Below are 19,568 nucleotides of genomic sequence, written 5' to 3'. Positions count from 1 at the left end.
GCAAGGAATGTTTTGTATTAAGTTGTTTTAAGTAGAGGTTGTTTATGTAAAGTAAATAAATTTCACGCCTCACCATGTGATGATAATGTGACATTCCGTCTGTATCAAGCCAGAGAACAGTCATAAGTTTTAAGTCTTGAGCATAACTAATTAAAAATAATTATGAAAAACCACATCCAAAACTAAAAGGCAAAGTAAAACATCTCCAAATGCTCTTCTTTTACCACATACTTCTTCGCCTCTCCTATTACTGTATTTTCAAGACTGCAAAATTGAATTTATTCTTTATTAAAGCAAAATTGACATTGAAACTTCATCAAAATTGGTCAACTTAAACTCATTCTATTTTCCATCCTCCTTTCACAAAATATCTCATTTCTCATCTACCACGACTGGATATATGTCTAGCGTCAGAGGCTAGTTTCTAGAGCAAAGATGGAACTATAAATGTATATCCTGGTGACCATTAAAAAGCAGTGCACAAAGGAAGCAATGACTGTTTAAATCTGCAATGGCCCATAGCGTTCACCATTATCAGTGCCAGATAGGGGCAGTGATCATTTGAACAGAAGGACATAGGGAGCTGTAAATCAGAAAGAGCAGATTGCACAAATGAGCCAAATTCCTTAAAAAGTGATGTCACTCCTTTTCATTTTGTGGTAATCTGCTGGAGCTGAGGAAACTTAAGTTTGATCAATTTTCTTTCTTTTAAGAGAATTCCCCACAGCAGAAAGAACTTAAGCCTGTGGAAGAGCAGATACAATCAAAATCAAAGGGGCTGCCTGTGATATGAAGCAGTCCTGCTGGTTAGGACAGCTGGCAGACAGAGCAGTAGGGATGCCATCACTGATTTTGATTCTGGTTTTGCTCTATTTTAAGACAGAATGTGTGAAGATAACAGAAATATCAGAATATCAGTGGTGAATGTTTGTTGATTTTACTGGGTGTGAGAGAAAAGAATAAATCTTGTGTGTATCCGTCCGCCACCTTCCCAGCTAGACAAGGCACTAAAGTGGCTATGTGGGCCACACTATATTAAACGCCACCAACTTCAAATATTTTCACAGCACTAGTTATGAAGAAACCTAATAGTTAGGATTTCACAGTCCCCTGGAGTGTGCTAAATACCTCACAATACATCTAAGGTGAAAAAGGTTTTGCTGCAAAGACTGTATGCTACTTGGCTTATACACTCAAAATGCAGGGGGAGGGAGGACAGTGAGGAAGAACGAGGATAACGGGCATACATAAAAGGTATGTAAACTCTCTAGGATCTGACTGCACTTGTTTCTAGACTATGCCTCAAGTGCAAGACCATTAATGATTTCTTCTCCTTGCACGGTTTTATGGAGAAACACCCAATACAATGAAAATAGCTGAAAAGATGAAATTTACATGTGAGTAGTGCAAAAGTTTAGGCTAGCCTGCATGCTTAGAAGAAACACATTTGATTATCATCATTTTCACATACTAAAGGTTACCCAACTTATTTCAAGTGGAAAGAACTAAGAAGGAATCAACTAAAAGGAATCATCAAAACATCTGTTACGCAGGAGTTATAAAAAGTTTCTTACCTCGGGCAGGAAGTTTTCCATGGTTTCTTTTCAACAGCTGCAGTTCTTCTGCTTGACTCACTAGTCAAATAAATAAATCTGAAATCAATAAATGTTGCCCCAGAGATTTCAAAGAAAATAATACCTACGCCTCCTTTTTCACTTTCAAAGCATTCATATTTTTCTTCAAGCAATGACAAAAGCCCCCCTTTATCTATGTATGGCGCTCAAAAAATTTAACAAAACATTTTCAGGATGAACCGAATTTTGAGAAGTTGTGCTTACAAGTCTCATTCCACATTTTGTTCCTATTTTTGCCTTCTAGTGCTGACACGGTGCTTTGTTCCCAATTCAGAGATGGGGGAAAAAGATGATTTCCATTTTGAAAGCAACAAGAAGCTAACAGGAAGAGTGGATGTAACAGAAAATGTCAACAATAGGTCTGACATCTCATTTGGGCAGTCTCACTGCCCTATCCACAGTGTAGGGTAGTAATGTAAACATAGGCTATTTTCAGAAAACTTCATTTTGTATAAGAAAACATCTGGTTATATGCATTACAGTGGGAACTAGCACAGTGTATACAAATGCAAAATGATAACTGAATGAGCATTCGAATACAAGTCAGGAAAGAAATGGTAATTTAAACAACAGTAGCTGCTGGAACTGTGTGGTGCATAAATTCCACTGCTGGGGCGCATGCACCTAATGCATTAGAAGGGTCACAGTGCTCCTTGGTAAGAAAAATTCTCTAGCACCTGTGGCTTTGCTGTCCACCTATTTCCAACTGCGAACAAAGCAGCAGTCCCAGTCACCCTAGGTTTTGCTCTCCTATAGCTAGTTCCAGTGTTTTTACACTCTGCAGAAAAACAGAGCAACCAGACAGGTTGTAGAATAATGTATACCATCAAAACATCGTATTTGCTGCAGGTTAAGAAACTGTTTTATCTTCTTTGCATGCTTGTCCAAAGACTGGACACAGGGACCATGTATATGCATATATTATTTATATTCCCCGGTCAGCTGGTAACTAGATTATCAGAGGTTGGTATGAAAGATCTACAGGAACAATGTTATAGATGCAAACCTTTGAGGAAAAGTGGTAGGTAAAGGCAGTCTTAGACACACACCTGTACCACACAAGTCATGTGGGTACAGATAAAAGGTGTTGCTATTGTGAAAACGAATGAACAAACTGTTCTGAAGCCTAAAAATTGGGGCCCTTTTGGTGCCTACAGCTACCTTTCACCACATTTAATTCTTAAAGGAATGACCTGGTAAGGAAAATCTTTATTTCTTCTCCCTGAAAGCAAAATTTTTTTTTTCCCCCTGCTATTATTCCTAATGCAAGTTTTTTGCATTAGAGTATTTCCCCATCACATACTCCCCTTCTAGTTGCAGAGGCAGTTGGGAAGCGAAGTACACTTTTCGCTGATGAGGATTCACATGCCCCAAGAACCTCCGATTTGGAGTAAGGATAAAAAGTTTCCTAAAAATGGACACATAATAATGAAAATCTTTGGCTTTCTGGGTTCCTTTGGAAAACTATTACAGATGTGCCACCTGTAAAGTGCCCTTATCCCAACACAATAAGCATCTGGTATGTCCATCATTTAAAGACACATGAATAGCAATTTTTAAAGCCTGGAAACCTATGTTCAGCCTAATCCTCCTAACAGGCAAACAAACAAAACAACTTCCTTGCAAAAAGAGAAGAAAGGCAACGCAATCAAAGTGCAAAGGTTTAGCCTAATCACTACCTAACTACCCACTAAGTATCTAACTATTTACATAAGAAAAGGTGTTGCTCTTGCAAGTTTTTCCTCCCCATCTGTGACTGTGAGTTAGAAGAGTGGGCCGTTGGGGTTGCCTTTCTTTTATGTCCCTGGCTGGATGCACAACGACATTTAAGGTGCATTTGTCCTGACCAAAAGAACTCACACGTCAGAGTCCTGGGTATGACATTATAACAGGCAGAGTGGGGTATGACTCTAGGAAACGTTTGCAGTGATCATTGTTAAATTGTTATAAATGGGATAAATATTACTGAAAATCCTCCTTACTTAGCACTTGGGTTTTCTGCACTTCAGCACTCAAGACGCAAGACAAGTCTGAGACGCCAATAATATTTTCAAGCTCTCTACTGCCCTCTAAAGCCTGGAAAAAAAAACATAATTAAAGACATTGTTAAATCTCATTCCCAAACTACCTACAACTTATTAAAAACATCTGAAAGAAAGAACTTTTGGAAACTTTTCATAAACTCTAAATGATGCATGAGACTCCACCTCACAGAAAGTCAAGGGGACTAAAAAGTTTAAGGGTGTAAGAACATATGCTACTTTTGAAAATGGCATTCAGGTACCTTTTAAAGTGTTACTTCAAAATCTCCTGTTATTTACGCTTCATTCGTAAGTCTTCAGCTGTTTAAACAGATTAACACTTGATCCCCAGAAAAGCAATCTTGGCACATGTACAGGCTTGCTATAATATGTTAGTAAAATGGAAATCTACAAGCATTTAAGATTCTGTGAGTGAACACACTCCTCAGCATTTCATGGTAGACCTAAAACCATACACTATCAATCTCAGGAGAAATACAAAGGATTTTTCAATAGGGTTTTCTAAATAAACATTTCAATTAAAATATTTTAAAGTAGTATCAGCCTTTTTTTGCAAATAAAACATTGTCAGACCACATATGCAAGTAAAATAAATCAATACAATACTTTGAGTACACTGAATTATTTCTCAGATATTGCTATACAGCAATGAACCTTGTGCTAAATTTATTCAGGAAACAAAATGTGAACAAAACAGAAAAGTTATTTGCATTTTAGCATGTATTAAACAGACTATTAAATGATGATACATTAGTGGTAAATTAAATAGTACAATCTCTTCAACACAAAGGGATATTTAATCTTCAAGAACATAAAAATCTATGCAGTAATGATTCATATTTCAAGGTATAAATAATAGTTGATAACTACTTCATATGCTTTTATTTGTGTACAAAATGAGGCGTGATACAAATTAAAAATGGTGTACTTGGAAAAGCAACTCCTCTAGTTAAAAAAACATTTCTACTAAGTTCTGGGGTTTTTTTGCATTTTCTGGATTTCCAAGTCAAACCTGCCTGGTTTCAAGTATTTTATTTGCTTCCCTATTTCTTAAAACTCAAATGTTGCATAAAAGATTTTCATTTTCATTTCAAGTCCTATATTAAAAGTAGATTAAAAAAATAAATCAGTGTAAATCAGACCTGTAGACTTGTCAGATTTGCTCTTATTTTCACAATTCTAACCAATGAACTTTTCACTTTGGACTGCAATTCCATGAACCTGCACGAAAAGTTAAAATAAAACAATTTCAATTAGCTGAAAATCAGTGTTTACGATGTTTCCCAGAGTTTCTTCACATTGTAATCAGGATGGATCTAGATAAGCTGTGAACAGATGGGCTGTGCAACCTGACTGTGTCATACAACACCAACTATAACTTGCCTTTGGTTAGGATTTATATGCGAACTGCCAAACAATATATATCCTAATTTTAAGGATAGGAACTCAGGTTCAGCAATACTAGAGGATTTTCTTATGATCATGCAAGAAGACAATGGTAAAAACAGGAATTTAACTCATTTGTTCCTAAGAGCAGAAATTTCATCAAGAGGACGAGCTCCCCAAACCCACAGACTGTAAGACCGTACGACACTGCTTGTAGCCATAAGAAACATGAGAAGTTAAAGCTGAGCCCAATAGAGACAACATCGCATGATGTTATTTGTTCAGCTTTGTTGTACTAGCTCCCCTTTTAAGCCACAAATATATTTTACAACCAGTGTAAATATGGTCAGCTTTCAGAGTTTAATGGGTTTTGCAATAAAAACTAAAATAATATCCAATCAGATTAGATCTAAATGGCAGACTTTAATGCATGATTAAGGATTTGCACTGAATATGTATTGAAAAAAAATCTGCAATGAATGTTTAGGCTATTTTCTCTTTAAAGCAATTAAACATGCAAATCAAATGGAGACATCAGAGAAATAACCTATATACTGCTTCTTCCCACAGAAGGGAGAATCACCCTTACAAGAAACCCCAAATTTAGAAAGAGAACTACAGTATGAGAAAAACTTATCACTGTTGCATTTCAACATGGCAACAGAAGGCAATGCAGAAAAGAAAATGCTAATATCAGTGTATTGTACAATATATCTTCCACCTGTAAACATAAAGTGTATGGAAGTTCACATAAATATTACTGTGTAGGTGTTAGTTTATAAATGTGTTTTACTGGCATGTCACTAACTGCTAGTCTTCTGAAAATCTTACAATTTTTAAAAAACATACTGAGTTATTGAATACAAACATTTACAGGTCAATGAAGACTATGATTACTCAAATTGTTCTGCAATTCAAGGTTACTATCACTAAGAAATGAGTCTGTATGTGTTGACCAAGGGATTTACTGAACCAGAAAAAAACCCCAATTCATCAGTTTACAGCTTTCCACTGCTATAACTGTAAGATTTTACTTTTTACTATCTAACATGCCATCCAAATAATTCTACTATCTGCCAAGCTTCATCACTTAGAAGATACTTACTGTCCTACAATGAAGAAATTTCAAGTTAATGGTGGGGGAAAGCATCCATTACAATAAAAAAAACCAACAAACATATTGAGAGTTCAAGTGCAATAATCAAAAGGAAGAGAACTTCAAACACAAGAAACGTAATATTTAGTTGAATAAATTTCACAAATATTATTTGTTAGTAAAAAAGAAATGCATGCATAAAATATCTAGCCCCAGAGGAATTTTCATCTGGGACACCAGGTACAACTGTGATACAAATATTTAATACACACAACGGAATACAGCAGCAGAATAACAGAATCAACATATACTTAAGCATATGACGAAAGAAATCCACTCGAGTACAAACTCTTTAATGTTGGTTAACTAGCCTGCATGAATACTGCACTAGCATGGTGATACTTCTTCCAGTGACACAAGCTGCAGCACGGCAGTTGCGCTCTGCCTTCAGTATCAACAGGACTTAGAGTATGAGCTGTTGTCAGAGGCAGGAACACAAGGAAAGTACAAAGAAGCTGGCCAACAAAGGAGTATGTAGGCAATGGAGGTTTGCATTACAGTGAGAGGTGAGCTTTTAGTGACAAACTGGGGTAATAGGAAATGCACCTCAGATTTTGGAGAGAAAGTGTGCCAGACCTACAGACAGGAGAATTTACATAAAAATTTGAATTGGATGCACAGGCACACTGGGCCTGAATGAAATACAGGACAGTCACATTACACAGAATGATAAAAAAATATATAATGCTATAGAGGAGAGAAGAAGAGATGTGGTATAGCCATGTTGATGCTGAGCTGTGAATTAGACTTTCTCGGATAGATGTCAAAGATATATGTCAAGATTCCACCAGAGGACAAGTTGAAGCATCAACTAAAAAGGCAGGACAACACAACAGGATAATAAGATTTCAAGAACAAAAATGTAGACAGTGTTGAAGAAGAATGAGAATAAAGAAACTTTTTTTTAAATGCTGCTAATAGGAGATCACAAGAGTCTCTGGTGAATGCAATTTCAATTGAGTAAAAAGGATAGAAGTGGATGGGGGACTACCTAGGATGATATTGTATTAGCAGCAAGAAGTATGAACATGCTCATTGAGGAAGGAAACTTTTTAGCTAGATTAAAGCTTAAACTCAAAGTAGTTTTACTGAGCATATATAACTTCCACATTAAAAAAACGCATAACTTCCAGGACTTCCGAATTAGGTAACTTCCCATAAAGATGAAAGGCATCTCTGATACAATCCAACTTACAGAGATTGACAGCTTTCCGTTTTTTTACCAAGTTCTATCACAGATGAAACAAATATTTCCTTTGTCTAACTCTGAGGGATGGATATGTTTGTTTTGGCTGAAATATGTAACACATTTAGCCTGACACCTCACTGTTGGCACAGAAAATTTCAGTTCACTTTTCAGCTAAGATTTGGCAATGTTATAAACAATTAAATATGGTTTTCATAGCAGAAAAGATGAAGCAATACTAACAAAATGAGACACTAGCAGCCTTACCTCTAACACATCTTAGCACTTCTCCTTTCTCACATCTATCAAGTTTAGGAAAGCAGTTTATCAGATACTTCACCTGAAACACTTATTTTAAGTGCTTTACTAACTGTGGACTGCCCAAAGTCCATTAACATCAGGAAGCTTATAGCTTAAAATAAGATTGTGGCAGAAAAGACAAGAATTTTAAAAGATTTTGCAAAGCGAACATGAAGTTTCATCATGACCATCTGTGGCTAGTCTTCAATCAAAAAGTCTCCTGCATTATTGGCCCTTTGGCAGTTAATGTTTCCAAAAATAAGGTAAAGGAATGTACACTTTCAGAAAAGTCTGGAAAGGCAAAACATACCTTCCTTTCAGTAGTTTAATTATGATACCTCATTGTGTAGTACTAGGAGCGTGACTCCTGTAATTGGCAGTGTCATATGCCTCATACTACCAGTGAAAGACAGAACTGGCTGGATAGTTGTATTGCAAACCCTGCATTAATCTGTACCTATAACTGTAAGCCTGCCATTCAATGCCTTTGAACATCCAATCCTGTGGAATTAGAAGTATTAAAAAATAATCTCTATTAATTTAACTCTGTATGAAATATTAATCTTTCATAAGTAAAAATCACGGCCCTGCACCCACAGCGCACTTAATACACTTACGCATCCTCCTCTGTTTGAGGCTGCCCTCTTCTGGATAATCTGCTTTCTGAACCATTCTGCTCAGTTCCATCTCCTAGGAGGTTCACAAGAAAGGAAAGAAACAATAAAGATGAAAATGAGTTATCTAGTATTTGAAGTACATGAAAAAGGTGTTAGTATGAACCCTGACCGTTCCATGATCTTTTAGGAAAAGAAAAAAACAAAATTCACTTATGAAGCAGAACAGATTCCCTTGTAATGAAACACACTAAGTTCACTGTAATTTACTCTTCTGTAATTTGACCTCTCATCAGTTCACATTACATTTATATTTGTGGAAACCTTGGGATTATAGTATTAATAACTGGAAGTTAGTATAATTCTGACACATAGTTATTGTGTTCTACTCAGTAACTTTTTATCCTATTAACTGCCTAAATGCAGCATATTAGCACAAAGCATTATCATGAAAATACTGTAATGATTGAGCAATGAAACCTCCATTTTTCTTTAATAAAAAGTGCCTGGCCCCTAACTCCATCTTGTAAACAACTACAGAGATACTGCAAATTACTTCCAAAGGCTCTGACATGCTATATTGACAATATAATATTCTAGCTCATCATACGATGGGGCATGATAAATCATATGCCAGTTGCCATTATTCTGCATGGCGAGTCATATTTCTACATTTCAGTGCACTGATATTTTGAGCAGATGCGTGTTTCTGTGAGGAAACAGGAATAGGATATTACCACAAAAGTCCATTCCCATGGATTTGTTAATAAAACCTAGGCTCACACGTGGTGTTGGTAAACTGGTGGACTGCCTTTCTGCCACTGTAGGTTGGGCATTCTTAAATGACCAGATTCCAAGATAAGCATCTAATACGGACTGCTCTTCCAAAGCAGGTGGACAGGGGGATGTTTTCAGTGATGCTGATTAGATTAAGAAAGTTAGTGCTGCACTAAAATAACCTCTTTGGCTCACTGGCTGCTATCTACTTGAGATTGTTCGACAGCCACTTAAAAAGGCCTCATTATGTGTACCGTTACGTATAACAACACACCTCTGATCACAAAAGACTTTCTGAATTTCTATCTATTTACACAAGTTATCACAACCTATGCAATTCAGACAGAAATCATATTAGAACAAAAACAGGTTAAAATTTTACCTTGCGTATCAATTAACATCGCTTTTAAAGTCAGTACATTATCTTGTCAATTCTGCTTGCCCTCCAACTAGCATATCAGGAAGGTGATGTACTAGCAGAAAAAAGTACTGCATCCCTCCTAGCTAATACTTAAAAAATAGTATATACTGTCACATTTGATAGGATCCCACAATACGATAGTCTTTGGTGATCTACTGAAACTATTGAGGCTATAACTATTCATGGTATTGTGCTCCACACAATCTATATGGTCACCTTTCAACACTCTAAGTGTTCTATCTGTCTAGGTTCCACCAATAAAGAGGTCACATCCGAATGTGTGAACAGCACATCTGAATCGCAGCAATTATTTCTGTTTAGTTGTGGCTGAAGTTGAAGACATCATATAACGTGGAGTTTTTGTAACTTCCACCTTAAGAATTTCCTTCCTCAACAGTATCAGTCACACAGTCTCTCACCTTCTACTGCAATGTTAAAGCTCCCTTTTTTGGACACAGTTCTATTCTCCTGTGCAACAGATTTCTTTTGGATCTGACACTCATTAAAGACAAAATGGTGGAGGTGTATGCACACATACAAAGGGAGAGAGGCATAATCATGCATTCATTCTTTTTTTCTGAAAACAGTTTTCCCCTTAAACAGTGAGATCAATAGTGCAGTTGACAATTAGTGACTTAGAACTGCATACCAGTAATTCAGCTTTAGAGTTCACTGTACTTGTAGCCAATCAGACTATACTCATCTATCCAAAACCCAAGAACGATCTTTTTTTTCTGGTGCCAAAGAAGTTCACAAGGTGTTTTAAATTAGTTCTTATCTACTGTCCCTCCAACAGATGCAGACATGTTCTTACAAATGCTTCATATTGAACAGCTGCTATTGTAAGGTGAAATTCACCTTTAAGTGAAAGATTTGGAGGAAACTACAACAGGTCTTTACTGTGGCCTTAACAAATGCATTGATCCTAGAACAGACCCTTGGGCATGAGGTGCTTTTCACATTTCACTGTAATACATCTGCTTTCTGACATCAGACTAAAAAAGAGAGACCACACTAAGCATTAAACACTTTGATTTCTTCTTGCTAGATCTAAATTATTACATACAAGTAACAGCACTCAGGGATAAATTAACTTTTAATTTTAATATTTTGTAAAACATTTAGAAATACCTCAGAATGACAAGGTGCTATAAAAGTTCAAGATGTTCCACTACAGTAGCTAAAGGTTAAGACTCCAAAAGATTTCATTTTAAATCTAAGTACTCATAGAACTTGCACTTAAATCAGTCATCCATTATCAAACAGATGCTACTTTTAGACCAGTACTATGGAATGGCAGAACCCTGGATTGATTTGAATTAAAAAAAAATCGATTTAAAATAAATCTTAGAATCATAGAATCATAGAATCATACAGGTTGGAAAAGACCTCTAAGATCATCGTGTCCAACCGTCAACCCAACACCACCATGCCCACTACACCATGTCCCTAAGGGCCTCATCTACACGTCTTTTAAATACCTCCAGGGATGGTGACTCCACCACTTCCCTGGGCAGCCTGTTCCAAGGCCTGACCACTCTTTCAGTAAAGAAATTTCTCCTAATGTTCAATCTAAACCTCCCTTGGCGCAACTTGAGGCCATTTCCTCTTGTCCTATCGCTAGTTACTTGGGAGAAGAGACCAACACCCACCTCGCTACAACCTCCCTTCAGGTAGTTGTAGAGCGCGATGAGGTCTCCCCTCAGCCTCCTCTTCTCCAGGCTAAACAACCCCAGTTCCCTCAGCCGCTCCTCATAAGACTTGTGCTCCAGGCCCTTCACCAGCTTCGTTGCCCTCCTCTGGACGCGCTCCAGCACCTCCATGTCCTTCTTGTAGTGAGGGGCCCAAAACTGAACACAGGATTCGAGGTGCGGCCTCACCAGTGCCGAGTACAGGGGCACGATCACCTCCCTGCTCCTGCTGGCCACACTATTTCTGATACAGGCCAGGATGCCGTTGGCCTTCTTGGCCACCTGAGCACACTGCCGGCTCATGTTCAGCCGGCTGTCAACCAGCACCCCCAGGTCCTTTTCCTCTGGGCAGCTTTCCAGCCACTCTTCCCCAAGCCTGTAGCGTTGCCTGGGGTTGTTGTGGCCGAAGTGCAGGACCCGGCACTTGGCCTTGTTGAATCTCATACAGTTGGCCTCGGCCCATCGATCCAGCCTGTCCAGGTCCCTCTGCAGAGCCTTCCTACCCTCCAGCAGATCAACACTCCCGCCCAACTTGGTGTCGTCTGCAAACTGACTGAGGGAGCACTCGATCCCCTCGTCCAGATCATTGATGAAGATATTGAACAGGACCGGCCCCAGTACTGAGCCCTGGGGAACACCGCTCGTGACCGGCCGCCAACTGGATTTAACTCCGTTCACCACAAATTTAACTCCGTTCACCACAAAGAATATGTTAGTCGACAATGGTGACAAACTAGTGAAGATTTAGTATTCTGTTATTTTAGAAATTCATGTCATAAATGGCTTGTGAGATTTTGGGTAGTTAGGCAATATATGAGTTATCAGGCAGCCCAATAGGACATAGATTGGACAACATCATAAAGACACACAATCTTATAATTGGGTTGGTTTATGTCTTCTGCTAAAATAAATGTTACTTTTGAACAATCTTAGCATTCTGTAGGTATTTAGTCTTTTTTGAGGCACTCCTCCACACTGTTATTCAAAAGAAAGTCATGTTCATAAGACACGTAATTTCCATCTGAATTCTCAGTGAGATACATGCATGCAACTTTGTGTACTTTGCAGAACGCAAAATAAGATTTCATAGCTAATAGCATTCATTTTGTAATAATTTTCATTCTGTTGTTTTCCTACTTATTGGTCACAGAAAAATAGATTATAGATTATACTCTAACACCTCACTTACAGGTGATATGCGTAATCTATTAAAATACTACAACACTTAAAATAAAAGTGTCTTTTCAGAAGGAGAAAAGAAATTGTGGGTTTAAAAGGACAACCTGAAAGCTGTGGTATAAGAGGAAGTCTTACATACCACCACCTTGTAGCTATATTAACACAGGAAAAAAAAAGATGGCTAGTACTACAGTACTGAATAATTATCCATCTAAATGTCAGCTATGATCACGTGATCAGTCTTTTTATAGGCAAAAGGATGTTCCCCTATGTCCATACTTAATATCCGTATGGAAATACAGTACATGTTCACCTTTCCCATTGACATCCTAATATACAGGCATTTTAATACAAGACATTTTGCCCCCTTTTTTCTTTCACCTAAGAGACAAGGCATGTAATACAAATGCAGAGATGCTGAAAAAGTTTTAAAACTTGTAGTGTTATCATGTGTTGTGTCACCAAAAAGGCATTGACTAAAACTAAAGGAAAGAGGTCATTAAAGCAGGTAATTATAAACATGTAGGGATACTCAAGAGAACATATCTAAAGAGTCATAGCATTTTTAATTTTGTATCATACTGCTATCATTTTATACAATTTTAAAAGCTTTTTGCAAAGGCAAGTCTTAAAGTGCAGGTGGATATCCAACCAGCCTGAGGTATAGTTTCATATTCTGCAGACAGCCACAAAATTAAAATCTGCATTTATATATAAAAAAGTAGAGGTTTTTTCCAGAACTGCTTTTGTGATGTGGCAACACTAACCGAAAGCTTACTGCTCCCAGTGTCTCAGACTGTAGTCAATGGGGATATAGATTGTTCTAATCTGGTTCTTCCCTCAGGATACAGGCAATCTTAACTCAGTGATCATCAGCAGCTAGGTATAACACGCAGTCACTTTGCTTTAATCTTAATACTTATTGCTCCATTCTGGGTGAGAATGTAGGATGCCACACCATGACAAAACAATTAATTGACGTATGGTATGAGCTGCCCTTTCCTTGACATGACAGATGCCAGTACAGGCATACCAATTGATTGCACTAACAGCAGCCGTATCTCTGATCTGACAGAGAACACCTATTGGCAACTCTTCTCATTGAAATGTTTCTTTGTACAGGATGAAGAGATTCATATTTACCACGAGGAAAAAAAGACACATAGGCTCTTCATTTCATCCAGGAAGTCCCATCAAATCCTGAGACTGGTATGGGAATTAATACATGCAAACACAAAATTTCCTTCTTACTGATGAAAGCAGAGACTGCCATAGAAATCTGACCTGGGAATACTTTGAAAATACCTTTCTCTCTGTAGAAAAATAGAGTACATAAATTTACATGTCAAAGACACAAGTTCCCTAACAAACTAAGTCAGAATGTTGCTGACTGGAAGAGTTACTTTTCACAGTAAGAAGAAAGTTGGAAAACAGTGGGGTTAGATTGCTATCTAACTTGGTTTAAACTCCAAGGAGAAAATTCAACACATAAGTATTACCACAGATATCCCTGGTTAAGACAATGCTTTAAGCAACTTCATTGAAGAGGAAAACAATCCCAAAGAGAAACTATTTATAGTCTTTTAAGAATGCAGGGGTCAAGACTTTAAAGGGCTGATTAAATGTCACTAAAGATTTCTGGGAGTGTGGAGATACCCACTGTGCCAAGTAATCACCTCTTTAGGAATCAAGAAGCAGCCATTAGTTTTGAGAGGAGGAATTGTTCACAAGACAGGTTAGGCACTGTAGCAAAGATCCTTACTTTCTGGTAGACAGAGGCTTACTCCCTCCACCCCAAACCGGGAAGTACATAAACCAGGCCTTTCATTGCAAATCTCAACATAGTTCTCAACATGCATCAACTGCATATATCTTTAATTTTGTGAAGGCAAGGGTGTTCTAAAATACAGGTCCTTTCAATATACCAGGTTTGCACAACTAGTTGAGACATGCTATCACTCACTGAAAGAATGGGAAGAAATTAGTATAATTCTTCCTCCAAAGGCTTCTTGGAATGTCAGTGGTTGAAACAGTCATTTTTGTACTAGTTCCAGGGGCAAACGCCCAATTCAAAAGCATAGCACTGGCAGAGAAGAACAACTATTCTGGGGAGAACTGGAATCAGCAGAGAACTTGGTAGGAAAGTTGTGGATATTCCGACTGGCAGCGAGTACTCATGAAGAACTAGACTGTGTTAAAACTGTTTGACAAGCAGGTAATGAGGACACAAAGCCAGGTCATAATGAAGACTGGCAGCACGATAAAGAATTAGGATATAGCTGCTTCTGTTTAGTTTCCTAGCATGACTACTAATTAGGAAAAAAAAAAAAACCAACAAAACCTCTGCACACAGGCCTGTAACTACGTGTAGCTATACTACCACCAAAACACACGATACTTCCATGTTTCCTCAAGTACTCTGCTATTTTCAATAAGGAAAAGGGATGTAATGCTCACAGATTGTAGTATTTTCAGCCTGAAGGCTTCCAGTAATTTTCATTTTTTGGTCAGCCAGCTTTGACAGAATCTCAAGATTTCTTGATTACATTCCTTTAAAAAAAAAAATCCCTTTTTTCCTGGAGGAAAAATCCATTTTTGTAGATCCATCATGAGAGCACATGGTGCAATAGCTAGTGCAAAAATCTGCAGACATCTAGATAAATTTCAAACAGTGGTTATTCTATCCTGCTCAGAATATTTCTACTCATCGTAATTCATGAATGTTAGTGAGACCTCAATTACTGCACATAAATTCCAAAATATATGGGGCATAAAAAGCTCTTTAACCCAACAAAAAGGCATAACAAGAACTGATGGCTGAAAATTAAAGCCAGACAAATTCAAAATCAGACAGGAGAATTTTTTTTTTTTTTTAATAGCGAAGGTACTTGCTAACAAGGGAAGTGATGGATTTTTATTATTATTATTATTTTTTAAATAATTTGAAGTCTTCAAATCAAGACTTAACCATCTCTCTAGGAATTATACTGCAAGGAACTAAAAGCTCTTGGGCTCTATATGGGAAAGATGACAAGAAAGTCACTCCATTTTTTTTTTTTTAATATAAAAAAGTCACATCAGGTGACCTAATGGTTCCTTAACACTTAAAAAGATTACAACCTATACAGCCATAAAAGCAGGTTAGTCTACTGAAAATATACTTCTTGAGCAGTCATAGTTTGCGTCAAAAACTGTGACTGTGTAACTGAGTGGACATATATCCTAAAGTGAACTGGAAATAATATGATTATAAAAAGACATATTTTCTGAGAGCTAATGACATTCAGTGTTATGTTAGATTAATTAAAAATTGCGTTGAAGTGCCTTACTATGAAAAAAAATAGTAAAAAATTCCATAGAAGAATGCAAAGCAGAAGCATTAAACTAACTGAACTTCCCTTTTAGCTTTGATTTGATAAAATCTACATAACTTTCAATATTCATAGAGAAAGACTCAGAGCTGAGAAATGCTACATGTATGTATGCATGCATACGTGCAAGCATTTACCACTGGAAACCTGGAAGTACATAAACCAGGACTTGCACTGCAAATCTCAACATAGTTCTCAAAAGGCCTCAAAATTAAACATGCATCAACTGCACACATCTCTTCTTTCCAGCTCTCCTGACCACGAGAGAGTCCAGACTTCAGCTGTGTAGTATAAACAATGGATTGCACTGCCTTGCAAGAGTCAACCAGGACTTCCTTGCAATAATTTGATGTAGCACATAGCAACCTCAGAACATCTCCCCATATAATCCAAAGAAGAACAAAGTCACTGTCAGTAGCATGTATCAGTTCTGCCAATGAAAGCTGGGACTTAGAAAGCAAGCAAGCAAAGGACATTGCTAGCATAAACATGGCTAACCAGTGGAATTAATGGAATTATTGACAAAAATGCCAGTGCAGGTTCTTTTTGCTCAGCCAAAGTCGAACAGTTTTAATATTGACCAACAGAAAGCAAAACTTGTTTCATAAATGAATTTTTCATGAACGCCACCAAGATTTATACTGAAAAGATTCAAGCTTTAAAAATCAACATCAGCTTTTCCAAAAGAGATTAAAATTCTTTAAGAGGAAAAAGAAATCAAACATACCACATGAGACATAAGTTACTAAATCAAGCCAATAACCAGAAAAATGTTGCAGTAAGAAAGACAGAATGTTCAACTAACCATTTGATGGGCGATTTCTGAGATTTTGTGCATTATGACTCGTGGGAGATGAAAATGGACTCATTTGGCGCGTTCCTGTTGTCGGTGAGTAAGAGTTTAGATTTTTCTTTTTGGTCTTCAAAGGTGTTGCATCAGGCTAAAATGTTGCAAAAGACAAAGAGTCTAGATGAATATTGGCTAAAGATAAAGAAGTACCTATGTCCATCTAAACCTACAACGGTTGTAAACTTCCCTTCTGCAAACTAAATACATTCTGGCCTCTACCCTTCTTACCAGTAGAGTTATATATTGCACCCCAGACCAGACAAAGCCTCTCTGAACATCTACTATCTGGTAATAGATTTTTCTAAGTAATTCCTAACTTTATGTACTCCCATTTATGGAAAGCCCATGTTCTATGTTGTGGTGGGTTGACCTTCGCTGGCTGCCAGGTGCCCACCAAGCTGCTCTATCACTCCCCCTCCTCATTAACATTAGTTTTACTCAAAAAAAAAAAAAAAAAAAAGCCCGTCAAACACGAGCCTCCCAGTTTTCATAAACAAAAAGTATGTTTCCAGACATTTAGGTATTCTGGCATGAACACTTGGCGTTTTTTTTGTTTGGTTGGTTATTTTTTTTCTTTTCAAAATTAGTCAAAAACTGGTATTATTTTTCCTACAGTATTGAGAATTTAAGACACATGAACTATAAGCAAATACTGTTAGATTTTAATTCTATCAAAAGATAGTTATATCTAATGATTTTCTAAACAAGTGTTAATTAAAAAAAAAACCCAAGTGAGTCCCTTAAGTCCAAAATTTTGTCTCTGGCTTAGGATTTCAGTATGTCCAATGATATAAAAGGAGCTATTTAATGATGTTAAAGGAATTGCACAGAGAAGTTTTCAGAAGAACTAGTCTGCAATTCTGAAATACTAACTGGGATTATTTGGGAACACAGTTCTCTGTCTAGATTGGATGCTGAATTGCAAATCTGAGAAACTCAGATTTCACTGCACTACTAATATACAGAAGAAAAAAACAAACCAAAATCACTCTTTGTTTGCACCTAAAGGGCTTCCGCTCTATAACAACTTTATTCCAATTAAGAAGTCTAGCAGCTTTAAATAACACCATCAATGACTCTGTCAAAAAGGAGACATACAATAGAACACAGGTAGCACTTAAAGGAGACTTCATTGGCATCAGAAGCATCTTAATGTCATTTTACACTCTTAGAAACCACTGATCAAGTGGCTACAGGATTTTTTAGGTAACTGAATTTGAAGTATTAAGCAATATGCATACTACCAGATCTAGAGTACTTTGCTGTTATGTCACCAGCTGATCCAATAATTAAACAAAAGAGTTGGAAGATACACCATAGAGCAAGCTGGAAAACACAGCTTTAGAATGACAGCTTCCCCGTTCTTGCCTACCTTTCGTTTCAAGGAGATAAAGACAGCAGGCATGTAAACTACTGTTTCCAAACAAGACTAGCCACCTCTAAAGAGGAGAATGCTAGTAGTGTACAACTGATTTCAGTGTATTAACATCTGTCGTGTAAAGAATAAAGGGACATTTTGGGCAAGCCCAATTTTTTCTGGCCCCTTTCAGAATTTTCTCAAGGGATTAAAGAAGGCCTGTCTAAATGGAGTGAAACAGACACTTTTTTCCTACGGTTTAGTGATTTTTTTTTTTCTCTCTCTTGGAAACATAGTATCATCAAAGCAAATCCCTCACAAAAACAGAATAAGAGATTTCTTCATTTAAAAAACAAATTAAAAATTTGTTACAATCCTGGGGCTTTGAGTTTGATGAGCAAATTCATTTATCTTTATTTTTACAACTGTAGCAAGCAAAGGAATGACTCATTCACTTCCCAAACAACTAGCCTTTTCTACCAACTTGAGCTTCATTCCATCTGTAAAACTGAGTATCTATAATTTGTCTTCATGTCACTCATAACAGTCACTCAATTTCATACAGTATTTCTTCATTGGAAGCTTTATTGTAGATGATTATTCTGTAATTTCTTTTAAGTTCCATTTATCATTCCATTTATTAATGTTAGAAAAAGTATAATAGGTAAGCATATTACACTGTTTCAGTTCCATGAATAAAATATAAGGTGAGGATCTGATTTTTATATTCATTAAAGAATGCACAGTACTTAAGCCAAGTTGGGGGGGGGGAAAACAGACAACCTGATATTTGCACTTTGGTAACTGACATTTCCACTGCATTTTTAAATTAATAACTCATTCCCTTTTCATACTTAATCATATGTTGTAAGGATTCCTCAGCACGGGAATCTCCTGCATGCTCTGGGAAAAGAGTCTACTAGGGACATGGTTGGGACAAAGGCAGTCTGAGTCCGGAACATGGTAGAGAATGGAAAGAAAACTCTGAGAAGGCCTGAAACTCACAAGTTTAAGGGTTCACAAATATCCCCTGGAAAATTTTAGATTTCAAAAGGGGTGTACAGGTGGCAAAAGCAGTATTTTTAAGGCCAATAATCAGGTTCACCAGGTAACACGTGCGAAAGCCACAAGTCATATCAGAATGTAAGTCATACCAGATCACAAAGCTACATATACAAAGGTGACTTAAAGCCTCTACTCCAATCTGCTTACACTTTCAGGATATTTTTCCTGCTTGAACAGCAGTCACCTCAGCCACAATATTTCTGGATATGAACTAAGACTCCTTTGAGCAGCTACCTGGAAAAAGTTTCTGTAGTACTTAGAAGGACAGTATTTATTTGGCAGTAAGAATTTCTCTTCCAGGAAGAAGAGTCTTAGTCCAGTTATGATACCATACTAACATTACAAAATCTAAAAATACTCATTTCTGATCTGGTTAGTTCAGGCATGCTTTGGGTAGTCTGACCAGCAGGTGGAATGAGGTTCTCCTGAATAACAGGAAAGAAATTGTAGAAACACCAATGGATGTGGCAGAGCTAAAACAGATACTTCGCACAAACCGGGTGTGTTTATTATCTTACGTTCCTTCCCACCTTCTAGAA

At 37.2% G+C, this 19,568-nt stretch overlaps 1 protein-coding gene across 7 annotated transcripts in view; it reads right to left on the bottom strand.

The window, feature by feature from the left end:
• ITGB3BP (integrin subunit beta 3 binding protein) overlaps positions 1-19,568 on the bottom strand; it is a 35,404-nt gene that overhangs the window by 10,192 nt on the left and 5,644 nt on the right. For all 7 annotated transcript variants that reach the window (XR_012674432.1, XM_075155608.1, XM_075155609.1 and 4 more), the window contains 5 exons: positions 16,563-16,698; positions 8,322-8,394; positions 4,819-4,897; positions 3,617-3,710; positions 1,575-1,634 (listed from right to left, as the gene is read on the bottom strand). Coding sequence is in view for 6 of the 7 variants with exons in the window: in XM_075155608.1 (XP_075011709.1) it covers positions 1,575-1,634; positions 3,617-3,710; positions 4,819-4,897; positions 8,322-8,394; positions 16,563-16,698 (442 nt within the window). In the remaining variant the exon portion in view is untranslated. The remainder of the gene's footprint in view (positions 1-1,574; positions 1,635-3,616; positions 3,711-4,818; positions 4,898-8,321; positions 8,395-16,562; positions 16,699-19,568) is intronic.

The sequence above is a fragment of the Calonectris borealis genome, chromosome 8, assembly GCF_964195595.1.
Source record: "Calonectris borealis chromosome 8, bCalBor7.hap1.2, whole genome shotgun sequence".
Taxonomy (NCBI): domain Eukaryota; kingdom Metazoa; phylum Chordata; class Aves; order Procellariiformes; family Procellariidae; genus Calonectris; species Calonectris borealis.
The sequence above is the reverse complement of the archived record's forward strand: the minus strand, read 5'-3'. Positions and strand labels throughout refer to the sequence as shown.